The 17,593-nt window shown below is 49.9% G+C and overlaps 6 protein-coding genes across 6 annotated transcripts; 3 read left to right on the top strand and 3 right to left on the bottom strand.

The window, feature by feature from the left end:
- The first annotated feature begins 1,011 nt into the window (after positions 1–1,011).
- On the top strand, positions 1,012–2,271 carry K444DRAFT_128769 (uncharacterized protein). The gene is made up of 2 exons (XM_024870435.1): positions 1,012–1,264; positions 1,327–2,271. The coding sequence occupies exons 1-2, from the start codon at positions 1,214–1,216 to the stop codon at positions 2,146–2,148; spliced, it is 873 nt and encodes a 290-aa protein (XP_024731292.1). The 5' UTR covers positions 1,012–1,213; the 3' UTR covers positions 2,149–2,271.
- A 2,093-nt stretch (positions 2,272–4,364) lies between these two features.
- Positions 4,365–5,453, bottom strand: K444DRAFT_488207 (HET-domain-containing protein; the record flags this gene model as incomplete). Its single annotated transcript, XM_024873158.1, has 1 exon — positions 4,365–5,453. A coding segment is annotated over one exon (1,089 nt), but the record flags the coding sequence as incomplete, so codon positions are not given.
- A 2,015-nt stretch (positions 5,454–7,468) lies between these two features.
- On the bottom strand, positions 7,469–8,773 carry K444DRAFT_487621 (uncharacterized protein; the record flags this gene model as incomplete). Its single annotated transcript, XM_024873146.1, has 2 exons — positions 7,469–8,584; positions 8,621–8,773. Coding segments are annotated over 2 exons (1,269 nt in total), but the record flags the coding sequence as incomplete, so codon positions are not given.
- A 1,998-nt stretch (positions 8,774–10,771) lies between these two features.
- Positions 10,772–11,674, bottom strand: K444DRAFT_634542 (uncharacterized protein; the record flags this gene model as incomplete). The annotated part of the gene is made up of 2 exons (XM_024883760.1): positions 10,772–11,519; positions 11,568–11,674. 2 exons carry the CDS (start codon positions 11,672–11,674, stop codon positions 10,772–10,774), a joined length of 855 nt encoding a protein of 284 aa, XP_024731289.1.
- A 960-nt stretch (positions 11,675–12,634) lies between these two features.
- K444DRAFT_634541 (uncharacterized protein) lies at positions 12,635–14,084 on the top strand (the record flags this gene model as incomplete). The annotated part of the gene is made up of 2 exons (XM_024883759.1): positions 12,635–13,131; positions 13,181–14,084. 2 exons carry the CDS (start codon positions 12,635–12,637, stop codon positions 14,082–14,084), a joined length of 1,401 nt encoding a protein of 466 aa, XP_024731288.1.
- Positions 14,085–14,843: 759 nt separating this feature from the next.
- On the top strand, positions 14,844–16,469 carry K444DRAFT_667466 (uncharacterized protein; the record flags this gene model as incomplete). Its single annotated transcript, XM_024887298.1, has 3 exons — positions 14,844–15,712; positions 15,769–15,882; positions 15,978–16,469. The coding sequence occupies 3 exons, from the start codon at positions 14,844–14,846 to the stop codon at positions 16,255–16,257; spliced, it is 1,263 nt and encodes a 420-aa protein (XP_024731287.1). The 3' UTR covers positions 16,258–16,469.
- Between the last annotated feature and the right edge of the window lie 1,124 nt (positions 16,470–17,593).

The following is a 17,593-nucleotide window of genomic DNA, read 5'->3' as shown; positions in this document are numbered from 1 at the left end:
CTTCAATACCCCCAAGACACGTGCTCAGCCGCAAGAGGATCTTCTCGGGGGAGGACTGCCGCAGCTCAGCCCCGGTTGGGGCCCGCAACTGTTCTCCAGGGTCTGCCACTCATGGGCATTTGCTTCACGCTATTTCGGACAATGTTTTGAGGAAACTCCACGAGCCCTGCCGAACTCGTTCTGGAGCTCTGGATTATCCAATACCATGGAGATGGCTGCGCCTCTTTTGCTGCATGCACCCTGCAAATGCGCTCCTTCTCGAACACCTCCCACTGGGCCAATCAATACGAGGTGAGCCTCGGTTTAGGTGACATATTTAAGCCCCGTGCAGACGCGAGTGCGTTGTGGGCGCACAATTCTCTATGATGGGCTCGAAGATTGATTGTGCCTCGCTTACTCTTCGTGTCTGCAATTCGATTTATTTTTTAAGTATCCAGATGACTTTTGGGGGAGATGTATGGGCTGCCCTGTTGATCTGAGCCCGGGAACAATCTCTCTGATGCAATTGAATTAGCATGATGGCTATCAGAGGAGGGAAGAGCAGTCTGCGAGGGTTGCACAAGAGTTGCCCGTCGTTACCCCGTTGTTCCGCGATGTGTCTCCCGTGCCATGTTGCATCGATCCTCCTGCGCCATCACAAAGCTCGCATAGGTGAAGCTCAGTGGATGATGGTTTTAACCCCACCACGAAGCTTCCCTAGTTGGAGTACATATGCATTCGAACAGACTCTTAAATTGGCCGTTCTTTTGGGACCTTTTGTCCACGGTGCGGAAACGATTGTCCCCGTCTCTTGTTGGACATCGACATGATGTTTTCCCCCCTGTTCTTACTCGTTGCTACTGTCGTTCGCTACACCGAGCCGGATGAATCCTTTTCTCTATCAAGCTACGAAGATGCCAGTTCAATGGATAGCCTGGTTGCAAAACCTGAGGCCGAGCTGGTTCCGCCCCCAATCGCGTTCCCAATGAAGATGTTCATATGCCGCCTCAAGTTGGAAAGAATACGCCGACTCATACCGGAGAGAGCCTTTCTCCAAACCATGCAGCAGCTTTGGCACCGCGACAAACATGTACGGCAGACAACTATTGCTTTGCTAACAATTCCGGATCCTATTGTCCAGATTGTGGCATCTGCTGCACGCAAGCCAGTGGTGGATGGTATTGTGCTCAGACTGGTGCTTTTGCTGTAACTCTGAAAGTGGTGGGAAGGGGGGATGTTGCAACGACGGAGCGATTTGTTCAACAAGCGGGTGCATTCTCCCAACGTACGCGGTTTCCTCAGCAGGCACAGAGACCAGATGGCAATGAAATCCTGACCAAAGACTAGGGCAACCATTACATCAACTTACACCTCTTGGGCTACCGTATACGACTATTTCGCCCAGTAAAGACAGTATATTCAGACGCTATATCAGACGGTGACCATCACTTCATCGACGACTGTGGTTGTATCAGCTATGGGAGGGCAAGCGAGAGTGGTGAAACGTACTTCCGCTATCGAGGAAGAGGGTCAAGGATGCGGAGCCACTGCAACCCACAAAGTAATCCCAAATCATCAGCCGACCCACGTTCAAGACGTTCCTGCGATCCTGACTGCAACGGTTCCCTCGTCGCCAAACTATGGCTTGGTCGAGCTCAAGCTCCAACAGATGGGTCTTCTGGTAACGAGAACTCAGCAAGTGGTCTCTCTACCGGGGCCAAAGCAGGCATCGGCGTCGCCTCAGTAGCCGGGGCAGCAATAGTCGGCATCCTACTCTTATTTTGCTGGCGGCGACAATCAAAGAAGGGCGAAGGTTCAGACGTAGCTGCGGGTGGAGCAGGAGCAGCATCCTCAACCCCGGCACCATCTACGAGCCCAAATTCCAAACGAGCCCTCAGTTGCAGTCTCCTAGTTGCAACCAGCATACGCAGATGTATCCTATACAGAACCAAGGTGGAGGATATCCGCCACATGCTAGTCAGGAGTATCCTCAGACTCACAATTACCAGTAATACCCGCAACAGAACCAAGGATATTCTTAATCGTGGGGCTATTCGCCTTTGCCGCCAACAAGCGGTCCGGATCCAAGCGCGATGCCGTACGAGGTCTGCGGCGAACCGATATTCCCCTATGAAATGCCGCCGCCGGTCCATGAGATGTCGCAGCTGAGCCCGATTCTGCGGGTTGCGAGTCCGGCGAGGAAATCGGTTCGTGGTGGGGAGGGGAGGATGGGTAGTTTGTGAGGGACGGCTGGTGAGTGGAGTTTGGGGTGGTGGGTGAGCGATATATATGATAATGCTATATATCTTAATGAGTGCTCGGATATGTTCAGGCTTGGTGTGCGTAAGCAATTGATGAGCTCTATGGTTTAAAGCAAGCGCTGGAGCTTCGGAGTAACGCTCTGAAGAGGTTCTTATGTTATTATCTTCCAGAATGAGGCGTCCAATTGCACTTGTAAGTGCTAGGTACACAAACAGATGGTTGCGTAGCCCTGCCTCACCCAGCGCCAACTGTCTCGACGAATTGCCGCGCCTTGTCTTTGAAGCTTCTTTTGCTGCCGCCGTCGCTGGAAACCTCGCTTGATGTACTGAAGTTTGTCTTAGGAAATCTTCAGCAAAGTGATCTTCCACTTCCCGACTTCAGTAAGATCCTGCAGTGGTGGCCTGGTGGACTTTCCCCTGTGAAGAATCACCCGGTAAAGAGGCTCCATTCCCTTTGCTCCCTAAATACTACCTTGCTTCTGTACGTTTAGGGGAGCCTGTAGATAGTATCCCTGAGAGTCTCTTTGACAAATATTCCTGGACAAGATTTCATGAAGAGCGGGATTTACAAATAAGATGACCCCTCCTTTTGCAAATCAGAGAACTTCAAACTCATCCTCTGCTACTGGGCATCTGCGAGATCTTAATGAGGTTCCAGAACAAGGATCCAAAAATCTTATTGGACGGGGTCCGGGTGGTTGTTCAACGAGGGACAGTTGTCACAACTGTACATAACATATACCGTAAGGAAACAAGATTCCATGCAGTCGATGTCCTGGTCTGTATTGGTTACGAAGGGGCACGCTGCGCACCCGAGAACAGAATGGGGTATCAGCGTTCTGAATCGGCTGGAATTCATTGGGGTCGTTATGCTGCTAGCAATGAAAAGTACGAAATTGCTGTTCTTCGCCTCCAGGCTCCATTTGAAGATGCGAGACCCATAATTTGGGGCAAGACTCCAACAAAAGGCAAGGAAACCAAGATTAAGGTGGTCGGATATCCGAGTGACGTCCCCAAACATGAGGAAGGATAGACCATGCATGTGAGCGAATGTCCCATTGCAGTTCATGATCTCGAGATGGATGAATACAGATTGAAATACTCTCTTCGCACCAGCCGCGGTTAGTCCCTTTATTTGTCCACCCTTGCAAATAACTGTAACCAACCATCACAGGAAATTCTGGCGGTTCAGTTTTACAAGTCGGGCATGGCGAACAATGCCAGGCGATTGGAGTTCTCTACTATGGCGGAAACATTATTCGAGCTGGCTGTCTTGGCCATCAGGGAAACGATATCCCTCCTGTGTGATGGATTTGTCTTTGCTCATGGATGAGAGACTCTCTTATTACTTTCTTATTACTCTAAGCTTATCCCAAAATTAGCTGCTATAGGAATTTACTAAAAGCCTATAAAAGTAACTAATTAAACGCTTTAAATAAACTCGAGTAGCCCTAATCTCGAGATGTCGTTGATACCCCTGAATTAGGAAATATTGGGCTATTTTGAGCTTTTAATTAGTTAGAGTTCCCTGCTTGCGTCTGTGCCCAAGTAGTATTATAAATGTCATAATGTGGGATTATAGGAAGTTTTAGGATCTCGAAGGGGATATTAATTCTACTCTATAATGACTGTGTTGATGCTTGCTCCCTTGAACCAGTCGCTCTTTCGGAGTTTGGAAAGTGCAAGCAATCCCACACGGAAATATGCTCCGGAAGACTTTCTGCTAAGAACTAGACCAAGGCCAAAGCTGTCACTTCCTGGATTCTTAGCCCAGGAATGACCAATCAATAAACAGTGGGCCTTTATCCACATAACCTTCCAAAAGCTAGACTCGTAGGGAATCATACCGACATCACCTCGAAAATGACTTGACTCAGCTTGAAAGTGCAAAATAGTGGCAGTCAGGAAGTCGCTCTTGATTGGCTCGTAAGTTTTAAGGACCACTTCAATGACAGCTCCTCTGAGCTCAAGACTTGCATATTTGACTCGCCCGAAATGGTCACACGGGTTGGAATATTCGCAACGTGTGGCCACGAGCTCAAATCTAGAATCGGTTTTGAAAAAATAGTCTTGAGTGTAGTCGTATCGAATGAAGGATTTAAAATTGTTGCTGGTTGTCCTCAGCCGTATAAACGTCCACGACCAAGTTGGCGTACAGTAGTCGCTTAGATCGTTACACGACCTTGTCTCTCGCCATGGATCTCGACTCCATAATAGGTTCCTTGCCAAATCTTCTTCCCACATTCCTGCTAGATACCGGCACGAAAAGCGCTTTGAAAGGCGTTGTGCTAAGCCTGCTAGTGCTGGCAGACGATCCGACTCCTTTGTGAGGCTAAGGAGCGAGTAGCGCTCAACGGCATCCATCCAAAAGCTAAACATATGCTCTTTGGAGTAAACGATCCCGTCTGCATTAAAATTGAGACGAGTCAGCCGGCCCTTCAGATACAGTTCATCATACCCAATTGCACTAGGAGTGGACGAGCTATTGATTTCTCCGCATTCGCACCAGGTTGCTTTGGCACACTCCCATACTAGTTCCTCGTGGTGAAATACGATGGTGCGCGGAGCTAACAGTCGTTCTTGAAACACCCAAGCTCGCTCGAATAGGGGAGAGAAGGAGCCTCCGATGTCCGAGTGTCCAGTTGTCACCCTGTGGGCCCTTCCGAGGATGTGATCATGGGCTATATATGGAGCTTGGCGTACCAGAATACTGTCCCCACCCACATGTACTCTGGCTGGCTCGATTGACGACTTGCCGAGTTTCATTCCTTCCAGCCGAAACCGTTCATTGAAAAGTCCATCGTTTCTCTCTCCCGATTGACTCGCAGCGATATTTAAATAAGACTTGGAGTATATATTCCCCATATTAGCCGCTTCATGCTCCCAGTCGTCCTTGTTATCTTGGATAATGCAAAGCGAGTCTATCCATAGATATCGACAATCCAGTGACTTAGTGAAGTCTATGGCATCACGATAAGTCTTTGATAGCACCGCCCACGGGATAATTCGTAGGTGTGCCCCAATGTTCGCTTGTGTAGTTGTGACCATTTGTTCCCCCCAGCGGTGGCTCATGGTCATGTAGCGGCCCCTCGCTCCTTGGGTTTCTATCAACCGAACCTTGCAGCTTGTCGAGCCAACATCTAAGACTCTGGTAGGAAGAATTGGAGATCGACCTCCTGGGCGACATGAAGCTGGATCGTGATTCTTTTTACAGAACGAAATCCACCACCTTGCGAACCCTAATGCGACTGGTAGCGTCAATTTCGATACGATGTGGTTCGTGGGTCCGAGAGCATCCCAAGAGAGAGGATGGCCTGTCAAATAAAACACGTCAACAAACCTGCAATTTGCGGGAGCTTTTCACATACTCACAGCTTGGCCCATAATAATCAAGTTCTATGATCAATGGTCCCCCAGCCCCATCAAGGATTGAGCTCAAGCGCTCAAAGCCAGCGTCTGCGAGCACGAACTGAGAGGGGCCTCTTTCATTTATGGTATCATGTACCAGGACCCGAAGACATTTGTTCCGTCTCAGTATGATTTCGACGCTATAACATCGATCAAAACTGAAAAGGCGGCGTCTGTACTCTGCATTCGTAAGTGTTACAGCAAAGTTACGGATGCCTGAGTATATTATCAAACACTCTGTACATCTGCCTGACGTTGCTGAATGCTGAAGTGACTTCGAACTGATTTCCAAGCGACGTTCTGTGTCGAGTCCATCTTTACTGCGATATAAATATCTGTCCCAGTCCAGATTGGCGCAGGTGAAGCATGCTTTGCTCGAGGGGCTTCCGGAGATCACTCCCTGAGCACTCACACCATCCTGACTAGGACTCAACACCGTTTCGGGCTCGACTGTCTTGGAAAATTTCTGCGGGTTCGATGAAGAGCAGGTGTCACACCAATGTAAAGGGAAGCCCGCTTTGTGTATCCGGTGATGCCGTGCCTGGATATCCAACTTCCGATTAGTTTGCGCATTATCCTCGTTTCGATCCATGGCACTTGGGAGATTGTCTAGCGGTTGCCTAATGTTTTGGAGCTGTGAAGGTATCTGAACCATGAGGCTGCCGTTGGATACTCGCAGCCGCCGCACGAAATGTAAGTGGGCTGTCACGGGGGCTGCACGACGAGCCCAATCAACACCTACCCTGGGCGTGGAGGCTTCGCACGCAAACCAAGACCTCTAATTGGTGGGAGAGATGGAATCGAAGTTATTGTTTTCATACCCATGCTTGAGGCTTAAAGGGTAATTAATTTTCTCATCGTGTCGTTAACCAACTGACCTAACCGATGCGAAATCGATTTAATCAAGACACCTGTGTTGAAATATCGGGATTTCTCGGTTGATAATGCTTAAGATAGTCCTCACAATATCGAACTTTGGCATCTTATTTTTCTGCTTCTGGCTTCATTTTGAGTACAGTCCTAGAATAAGCAAAAAGTCACTCAGCTAGAAGGGATAGAAAGACGTACATGCATCACACAAAAGACATGTACCTCCATTCCAAGGCCTCTAGATCCCAGATCTCGCCATCCATTGATCCTTGGACGTAACAAGCCCCTATGAATTCCCACCGATCGCCCCGTGGTCTCATAATTACGGGTATTCTCATCCCCCTGAAGACGCAAACCTGGTCGCCGACCTCAGTTCTGAGCGGCACCCATCCGAACTTGCCATTCTCGGAAACAAAGAAGCGCCTCGCATCACGAACTCTGCATTCAGCCACATCAAACGGGGCTGCCAACCTTTCTAGAATTTGGGAATAAATTAATTCCTGAAGGATACTCTCCTGCCATAGTCTTTTCATCTTCAGCTTCTTCCACAGGTACCAATACCCGAAGCTGATGCCGAGCCAGTCCGCTGGCTTCTGGTTGGGGGACTGATGGTTGAACTGTGGTTCACGGTTATAGACGAGGGCCCGCCAGAAGGCATTGAAAGGCGCCGGTGATCCTGACAGGATGCTGCTCCGTGCTTGTAAGGTCGGGTCTGCCAAAGTTCTGATCTCCGAAAGCCAATAGACCATCTTTGTTTCGTATAGGGAAACAGACTCCATTGCTTCCCGGATATTGATATTAATATGACCACCTTGTATTTGTCGTTGTTCTTCCAAACTTAGGCGGGGTGACGGTGGCCTCTTGCTAGCCAGTCTGCCGACACGGTCGAACACTGCCCCCATTATATCAATCTCCTGAATTGCTCTAGTCAGTAAGTTCTCAGTGGAAGAGCTTGAACTTCTCCTTACGTCGGGTACAGGTATAATCCACGGAGGCGGCGAAAATCTGGGGGACTCGAAGTAGGCACCTTGTCTCATCAGTCGCAGTTTCGGCGATGGGATCTCCTTGAGGCCCTGCAAATATAGGGTGTTATAGAATCCGGACATGAGAAAGCCGGGGCTGTGTGGTGATACCAAATCAGGAATCCACGATGGGAGGCCGAGATTGTGGTTCTGGGGATTTGCGTGAAAGGCCAGCCACTCGATAAGGAACCTGTGAGCTTCAGGCTTCTCCGTGAAACGCAACACTTCAATGCCCTCTGGATCGACCAGATACTCGGGGAAACCTAGCAGCGCCATCTTGCCTACCAGGCAAGCGACGTCGCGATACGACTTCTCATAGTTTACGAAGCCTGCGTCGAGGAGCGATATACCAGCAAGCGCAAAGTATCGGTCCCGCAGATCCGTTGCTTCCATGCCGTTGTACCGCGAAAGCGTATCGTAAATAGAGAGCGGTCCCAAACTATTATATTCGAGGTAGCCTGTTGCGATGTTGCGGGCCATGAGGGCCGAGCACGGCGGGCTGCCCATGAAGATATCGAAGCACTCGTAGAGATCTCTATGGCGAGCGATCTGCATCGTCACCCAGAGAATTACGTCGGTATCAAAATCCAAGCCTCCTCGCCACATAATGGATCTTTGGGCCACTAGCAATTCCTGGACAACCCATATCCGACTGAACCAGGGATGGCTGAGGATGGCGAACAGTGCAGTCCAACCCGGATCACCCAAAGGTGTGGGAACTCCTTTGGATCCGCAGTCAAAGTATTCGAAGTCGTAGGTAGTAGCATACATGTTGTAATTCTCGCCGTCGCATTTCTGATACAGGCTTTGCGCAAGCTCGAATCCTCTCCCATCGCCGGCCTGTTCATTTCCGAGCCAGATAATCACCCTCTGCGCCTTCTTGTATATGTCGCGCATCATGCGGACTTGGTGAGTCTTTTCTTGGTCGTCTTTCTGGTTAATACAAATCGCATCAGCCCAGACGAGTTCAGTCGACCGGCGGCGAGCCAGCTCGCCAAAGGCGTCTAGGAGACTCGTTCCAACGTACATCGACTGACTGTTGCACTTAATCTGCTGTCTAATCGCCTGCTTGCCCCACACGTATGAAAGGGCTTCAAACTTCACGCTCCCAAGCCTACATTCAACCAGGTTGATCTCTAGTGTAGTCTTCTCGGAACCGAGCTTGATCCGGATGAGCCGTATATTGCGACCCTGCAGCGGCGGGCCATATGTAAAGTGGGCCTCGCTTTCCATGTTTGTAAGGGACTTCGAAGAAAAGAGGCTAATTGCCAAGGGATTTGATGAATTTTTGCGACCGAAAGTCGACGGGTTGCAAGTCAGGTTGCTTGGTTATGGCCCAGCTTGCGACTGAGGTGCAGGAGCCTCGCGAAGGGGTTGACCACCGACTGACAAAGGCAGGTTGATACTTGACGTAAATCTTTGGCAAGTGACAATAGGCATTGTTCAGTGGTATATAAATGAATTGGATAGGATCGAGAAAAAATGGTTTCTCCCACCCACATCCCATGGCGGCCCGCGGTGCTTGACAAAGGTTCGAGGCCAGCTTTATAGCCAGCCAATAGCGTCCAGTGGCTGTGCCGGGTACTTTGTTGAATCTACCAGTGAGATGCTTGACTAGTCAGCCATTATTTGCAACGTGGTTCCACTACCAGCATCTGCTGAGAAAGACACATCAACCCATTGTAGCCTCGCTGAAAGGTTTGTCTTCCCTGCCACGATTTCCTTCTCCCCTCAGCCCTTTGATTTGTGCATCCCAAAAAATTTCCTTTTTCCGTCTTGAAGCATAATATCCACAAAGAATTCTAGTCCAGATATCGGCTGCCTTGCTATGAATCAGTATCCTGCCTACGTTAAGCTCGACTACGCTTGGAGATCATGCTACCTACTATTCCCAACAATGGTAATGAGTATCTCGTTCACTACACAACGAGGAAAACCTCGCTTAAGGATCATTTGAAACTTAATACGTATGGTTGTCCCATATGTTGAACTAGCTAAATAATAAAGCTAGGGTCACGTGCGTGCAATGTAGACCAAGTAAACGATACTGAATTGACTGCTGCTCTACAGTGGTAAGTAGCCCGTATATATAGCCCTGAACCCCCCAAATCACATGCACTAATTACCCTATGCCAGCTGAACCGATTCCAGCTATACATGGTATTCCAGCTGTACAGGGTACTAACGAGGTAAGCCCCATAGTACACAGCCCCATGGCGTTCCGTTCCAGGGCTTAGTAAGCCTATTAGGGGCCTCAGGCCCCTAATTTCAACATGTTGCAATGTTTTGGAGGTTGACGACTTGATTTTTCAGCTCACGCGGGGTAAGAACTCTATACATACATCTGGTATATAAACTACAGTGTACCGGCGTACACTCAGTTCCAACACCATAGCTTGCCCTCGAGCAAGGAAAGAAATGAGAAAATTGGCCTCTAATCAAGTCATAGTCTGCCTGTCCCTAATTCCGAGCCGTCTACAAACTTGCACAATTCCCACAAACTATCGACAAGTCTGTTTTAAAATCTCTCCAGCCAAACCATATTTAACCGCAAGAAGTCTCGGAAACGTACGAAGATTGCGGCATAAAGTGACGGGATTACAGGGCATTTGTACCGCAAGTCCACTTTCAGGCCACTTTCTACCACACTCACCCACTAAAGCCCCCTATATTTCCAGGCTTCTCTCCTGTAAGCACGCTGCAAACCATAAACAAGTGGTACCACACCTTTAGAAGGCATATCCTCGGTACTTACATGTCACTCCGAGTAGATTTGTACTACACGGAAGCATGTATCTAAGGTGTTGATAAAGTGGCTACTGAGGCCACTGTAGCCGAGGGAACGAAGGAAACGATCAAAGTGCCAGACTTGGCAGAAGAAGCGCGGGTCCTGAATGGCTTGCAATGGGGCGTTGGCGACATAGATCATGGTCTAAAACAATGGCCTACCTTACGAATCATTCAGGACAAGATGTGGTAGGGGTGAGGTCCGTGGGAAATGACATTAATGCCTGGCCAGTAGCTTGACCGGGAGTAAGCTACCGAGAACTCCCAGGCACCGGGAGACTCCGCTGTTCAGTACGGGTGCTTGGCCACAAGGGACAGACAACTTCTTGAATTGAAATGCACCACGCCGATCCGCGTCGTGGCCTCTTTTTGGGGATGGGAGACCCGCGCTGGGTGGACCATGGCCAAGAGAACATTGGGGTCGGCCTAAGATGCGAAACCCAACTAACGCTCGACCGATTCTGGCGTTTCAACCCGGAGCCGCTTCACTTGATCCGCCTTCTCGCTTTCAGGGGCAATCCTCTTCTTGTTGTTGGGTAGTGCGGCACACGGTAAACCATCCTTATGAGCATGGAAATCGCATTTCCCGAGCTGTCGTGGATCCGTAGCACCTTCCTCGCACTGCAGCGTGAGGTATCTCTTCGTGAAGTCCGGTGTCTGAAATAAGTCCGCCACATCTTCAATCTTCCATGTATCCTGCTGTCCTTCCTCCATCACATAAAGCATAGCTCGCGTGCAATAATCTGTCAACAGTGACCCTTCCGAAGTCTCTTCCAGAGCTCGCTTTGTGAAATCGACGGATGGCAGCTCGTTTTTTTTCTTGTGGTATTTGATCAGCATATCCATGATAATGTCCTGGAGCTCCGGCAAGCAGAATTTCTCTGCCAAGCCGTAGAATCCAATCGCATCCCAGCTGTCCATCTCCTCGCCATTCTCGTCTTTGACGGTAACCAATTCCCTTATCCGTCTCGGGCTCTTCGTTGGTATGGGATGGTTTGCCCATTCTGCGAGCAAGTCGAAGGCTTCGGGTTCGTCCTCGGGGAGATGTGCGACGTTGGAGGAAGCTTCTTTGAAATTGCCGTTGAACATCTTGTCGAAGTAAGGGATTCGGGCGCAGATTTTGGATTTGTAGAGCCGAAAGAGGGCTTTGCCAGGGCCGACATAGACATCGACCATCTCGGTGCCGACACCACTGCACCGCGTGAGTTTTGAAGTCGCCGCAAGGGAAATTCCAGCTTACTCCATATATGGCGTTTCGCCGACCTTACTTTCTTTGGAAGGAAGCAGAGGCTTCTCTGCTAGTTGCTCTTCCACCTTGCTAACTTTACCAGCTTCTGGAATTGACATTGTGCTGGTCCCCCACGCGTGGGCCGATAATGGAGCTTTCAATGCCCTCTCGTCTATGGCCTCAATTGCGGGATGTTCGAGAGAATATGTGCCTGCGACAGCGAAGCTTTCAATGGTTTCTGGAAAGGCAATTGAAGGAAGACCGGTCAAATTCGGTTGTGTAGAGGGCGAAGTTGAGGAGGGGAGAAGAAGTGGTGGTGGATATGGAGCTCATTTGAGGGCTGTCGTTCAGACAAGGTCGCCCGAGAAACAGGCGGTCAATGCGCACCCCTTTTCCAGGGCCCCTCGCTTACAACCCACCTTTTTGCTTCCCTCGCTTAATATCCGCAGAACAACTTCTCAGCAACCCAACTCACCCTCATCCCAACGCATCCCCAAAACCTTGCCACGGGTCGGCGGGGACTCTGTGCACAAATGGGATTCGTATCCATAATGCCATCGCACCGGGGACGCTCCTGCGTCCCATCAAGTAAGAAACCATAAGACCACCAAGGCAGTCTGCAAGATACGGCACAATACTCAAGAACTTTCGTTTGGGAACTCGATATAGCACTTTAGGTTTGCCAACAGTGATTTCTCAATTCTACTCCTTTTGAGGAAGATTGTGGACAATGGAGCCGAGGAAGTCGCGTAGATGCGTCGTCCCGAAACAGTGGAGGCGAGGCAAGGCTAGCAGGGGTGGGCGCGCTAAAACTGCAGGGAGGAGGCTGCCCTGCGGCCCTGAAGCTACCCATCCCCTGTCCGGCAAGAGCTCCCCGAAATTCACAAATCTTCGGCTTCGGCTTCGGCTTCGACTCGCGAACTTCGTCCTTCTTTCCACCCCAAAATTTATGCCTTCACCATCGTCACGTGTTGGGGTACATCAATTGACACCTGCAGGCGGTTCTCCTTCTCCTTCTCCTTCTCCCTTGACATCATCGTCACTTTCCTTCGACGTGGAAGCTGCAGTGGAATTCTAAGATGAGCCAGAGGCGCCCACAATATTCGCAGCACCAGCAACGGAGCTGGAGAGGTGATCCGGACATAATCTCGATGGAAACCAGAATTCTCCCCAAGAACATCCCGCCCACTGCCCCAACGACAATGAGGGGACTCTCCCACGTCGAAATTCCGGTCAGGAACGTCACCCAGTCGTCTGCAACGCCACCGATGTCTGCCTCGAGTTTCCTCAAGCCTTCGAAGCGGCCCCAGTCCTCTGATGCCACCATGGACCCAACTCCATCTAAGAGACACCGAATTGATATGCTCCCGCTTTGGCCGACCCCAAAATCCGAGCCGGGTCAGACAGTAGACACCAGTCCTCCCCCAATAGATGTAAATGCCTCTGCCAATGAGGCCCTTCCTGGTTCTGACAGCCGCTCTGCCATTGTGTCGACAGCTCAGTCCATGTTGGACTCTGTCGCTGCGCCCTCCATTCGCACATCAAATACCGAGCAAATCAATTTATCCTACGCACAGTAAGTTGGTTGTATCATCAAATCGCACACGTCCTGACTGTTTCTGCAGCAATCTTGGTACAGAGGCAATCTTCTTTCGATTTGGCGACCAGATTCTCCCTTCGTTCATTCACAGAAAGGTGCTATGTGACACGATTCCGGCTTTCAAGGAAGAACTGAAGCGAGTACAACCAAATGAACACATCCTGAACTTCCCGGAAGAATTGAGCGACACGATCGAGACGCTCATCGAGTGGTGTTACAAGTCTAAGCTCCCTGAAGTCACCACAACCACATCGGCAGAAGAATGTTACAACAGAATAAAGCTCTACTGTCTTGCAGCAGCATACGGAGAGATCAAACTGATGAATGAGTCTATGGACTTCATCATGGCTTACTTGAGAAACAGCCGCCCCCGTTGGGATGTCAAATGGTGTGCATATGCTTATGCGAATACAAATCGAGGCTCGCCACTGCGCGCACTCGTGGCCAAGTGGTTCCTCCACAAAATTGCGACCACGAAGGACAAGTTGAGATGGACAACGGAACAATTTTCGGAAGTTGCTTCAGCGCATCCGGACATGGTATATGATGTTTTCTCGCTCATGAGAAAGACGAAAATCAAGGCCAAGAATCCGAAGAAAGATGATCCCGGCGACTACCATGTCACTCCTACTCCCATCTATGAATTATCACCAAATTCACAAGCCAACAATCGCGCTGATACCCCGACGACTCTCTACGAAGCATTCACGCCAGAGCCGGTCGACGGTAGTATTGACACGCAAATGGAGTCTACACCGCCGATCTATTCTGATTCGGAGATGGAGGCCGTAGAGGATGGCAAAGACTCTGACTTTGACGAAGATAGAGAGGAAACTGCTTCGGAGCGGGTTGAGGACCACCTTCCCCTGACTCGAAGCAGTGGAAAGCGAGCAAAATCCAAAAAGAGGGCTTTCACCGCGCCAGCATAACTCTCTTTCCGTCATTTCTCCCGCCAAGCACACTTTGGCATAAGTATTGCTGGAAACGCCGGGCAGAGGGGACGGATTTTGTTTTCGTATGTTAGCATGCCAGAGCATGGATGCTTCATCGTTCGAGCATTCGCCGTTATGCGAGGAAAAATTGTATGATAGAACAGCGCATTCATACCATTGCTACATATTTGCTTTAGAGTTCGGTTTTCGAGGATTTTCTGCCCAAGGTTGAGCCACATTGGTTCCCATTGCTATCATCGGAGTTGAGCATAATTACCAAATGAAGACATCTTGCAAGGAAGATCTTTCTCTCGCTCCAAAGTCCAATACTTGACAAAATGTGCAATGGAATGATCAAGATGGTTTTCAATACCAAGTCGACCTTCCAATCTTCCCCAAAATCATCCCACTCCAATTCCACTATTCTGCCTTTGCTCTCTCTACAGACCTCGTTCCAACCCCTTGGCCCCTTGCCACCAGAATCCACACGAATCAGAGTCACATCGCCTCAGTCTCCCACGCGTTCACGAGTCAAGCGCGCCATCTTGTTTCACCCCGGAAATTAAAACCCCCAGTCTCAGCGCCCCGGTGCCCGACTCCGGGGCACCTGTGCCGAACTCGCAGCGGGACCTTGCAGTGGCTTGCAGCCCGTGCATGCGCTGGGACTTCCGACGCGACGGAGCTGGAGGCGCGTCCCCGCCCCCCAACATCCCCCAATTCTGTTGCAATTGCAAAATCACGAGGCAGCAGTCCGACATGAGGAGATTCATCTCGCAGATTTGGCCCTCCAGTCAAAGTTCTGAGGCCAAGCTCTCCAAGGTTCCTTTCGAGAGAGCAGCTGATTCACCGTCGATGGGGGTTGACGAGCAGCCGGTCACAACGGATATTGATCTTCACCGGACGACCAGACGAGAGAGACCGGGTTTGAAGGAGGAGAAGAAGAAGAAGAAGAAGAAGAAGAAGAAGAAGAAGAAGAAGAAGAAGAAGAAGAAGAAGAAGAAGAAGAAGAAGAAGAAGAAGAAGAAGAAGAAGAAGAAGAAGAAGAAGAAGAAGAAGAAGAAGAAGAAGAAGAAGAAGAAGAAGAAGAAGAAGAAGAAGAAGAAAGAGACGGGATCTATCTCCACGCCAACCGAGTCTCGTACGCTGGTGAAGAGGGAAATGAAGCACGAAGTGGCGGATAAAGGTTTGAATGATGTTCCCGTGTTCATGGACAAGAAGGCGAGGAAGGCTGCGAAGAAGCAGAGGAAGAAGGATGCTGCGAGGGAGAAGTCGATACGGACAATGAAGCGCAAGTGGGCCTCAAATGGAGCCAGCACGGGTCTACGACGGCAGCGCAACGGCTCACCGAATGCAGCTATCGTTGCTGCGATCATCGAGCGACAACAGAAGCGCAAAATCAAGAAGCAGAATAGGAGAGAAGCCGCAGCGAGGCAGGTGGCGGAAGCAAAACGGAGAATGGAAGCTGAGGAACCACTCTATGCGGTTCAGTATCATCTCTGGGGCCCCGAATGCCACCCCGATCATTGCGCGGACCCGAATTGGCATGAATGTCCTCCAGATTGCCCTGATAGAGACGAAGATGAGATCCACCTTGGATACCATGGGTCACACCATTCTTGTACCGAGTAAGTGATGCAGCCAATTCGAGACGTGATCCCTATTGTTGACTTATCTTTATCAGGGGCCTTGAAGTCAAGAGAGCACCTCACCAGCACCTGGCTTACCCAGACGAGCCGGATCCACATCTAATGTATGAGGGCGCCGTACCGTTCTCTCTGGATGCTTTTTCCCTTGAGTAAGTCCTCCGTTGACTGTTAATTCCATCGACTTTCCTTCGTTTGACTTGCTCGACTTGTTTGTTCTACTAACTGCTGAAATGACGCATTGCAGCAACTGGAACCAAACCTTCATCAACTTCGACGTCGGCCCAGACCACCGCCAAGTCCGCGTGCATGACGGCTTTCTCGAGATCACCGACGCGGCGACGGAAGTCTTCAAGAAGATATTCAGATACGCGGAGCTTGTTCCCATACCCATCGGCAGTGATGAGCGATCATACCGAACACCGAGGAGGGCATACCGCATCCCCGAGAGCACTGAAACCTTCAAGCTTTTTCTCGAACACCTTGCTCGAGACCTTCCGCGGCCCCATGCCCTATTGGGGCTATAGAATGCGGACATCAGCAGGAAGGGAGAATTGCTAAAGTTCGCGAAGAAGTGGGACTTGGTGGAGTTTCAGGAAGAGCTGCGGGCGTTGCGGGAGAAGTTCAAGCAGGGAAACCGGGAGTATCGGGAGCATGCGGCTCGGGAGTCGGGACTGCCTTCTCCACTCGAAAAAGGAAGGCCAAGGAAGAAGGGAATTGGTGGCGGTAGGGGGTGGGTCAACGGGGATTTTTCTTTTGATTGAACCGCCAATTCGTCGACTCGACTCCATTAGATCGCAATATGAGCATATAAATCGCATGCAATGTGCAACAAAAACAGGTGATAAAAGTGTTAGATAGAGGAATTATACGCGGTGCACAATTTTGCAAGCGAATATTTAGGTGAAGGAGAGGCAAGTTGAGAGATAGGGGTCAACATTTAAGAGCGAGACCTCAAACAAAAGGCTTCTCAACCAAGAAAATTTTCACGATATCCCGGTTGCGAATACATAAAATTCCTTGCAAACAAAATGCAGTCCACTCAGTGAAGAATTATCAGACAAAACTTAACTCATACCCAATGCCGGCAGGGGAGGGTAAGAGCCAATAAATACAGTCACAGGACTCTTTGGTGTCTTTCAATTGGAACGAATACACTCTGGATCCCTTAACGAGAAAGGATTAGATGGTAATTGTTGCTCTGGCCTGGGAGTGAGGTTGCTCATTTGCCACTAAAAAATTAAGTATCGCCGGACTGATTGTGCTCCACTGCCCAAAGACAATGGCATAAGAATCAAGTCTGGGAATCAAGAAAATAGAGAAAGCATTCAGCAGAAGGTTAAATTTACAGGACTCGGAATCGGTTAAAAGTCGCCCGGCCCTCCTTTCTACCCCGAGAAGCCCCTCTCACTTCCTCCAACTTGGATTTCGCTCCGACAGCTTTGCAATAGATCCAAATTATCGCCCTGCCAGATGTCGCACTCAGTCGATGAACCTTCCTGTGACACCAAAATCCTTGCGCTTGTGAACTGCATGCGACACCCCGGTTTTCAAATCCAACAAAATCCAACCACACGTCCTATTCTATTATTCCATGCTAATGTATTCGAGCATAGGCCTGCTTTGAACACTCCAATTTTTTTTAAAAGTAAAAGCCCTGGTTCCCCGACAAACCCAGTGAAGGGCATGCGGCTCCCCAGAAGGAAAGGCCCGGCCGGACCAGTGCACGCGGTGAGGCGGACCGGCCAGCCAGGCCCAAGGTTCAACTACGAGCTTTTTAACTGCAACAACTTTAATATACGCTATTGGAGCTGGAATTACCGCGGCTGCTGGCCTATTCAAATACAGGAGCAGTTGCGTCGC

The sequence above is a fragment of the Hyaloscypha bicolor genome (assembly GCF_002865645.1).
Source record: "Hyaloscypha bicolor E unplaced genomic scaffold K444scaffold_135, whole genome shotgun sequence".
NCBI lineage: Eukaryota > Fungi > Ascomycota > Leotiomycetes > Helotiales > Hyaloscyphaceae > Hyaloscypha > Hyaloscypha bicolor.
Note: the sequence above shows the minus strand (reverse complement) of the source record. Positions and strands in the feature narration are given on the sequence as shown.

Excerpts from the sequence above, each read along its gene's own strand:
- K444DRAFT_128769 (XM_024870435.1), top strand. The coding sequence starts at position 1,214 with ATGTTGCAACGACGGAGCGATTTGTTCAACAAGCGGGTGCATTCTCCC. Across the intron at positions 1,265-1,326 it reads AGCGGGTGCATTCTCCCAAC|GGCAACCATTACATCAACTT; the intron begins GTACGCGGTTTC and ends ACCAAAGACTAG.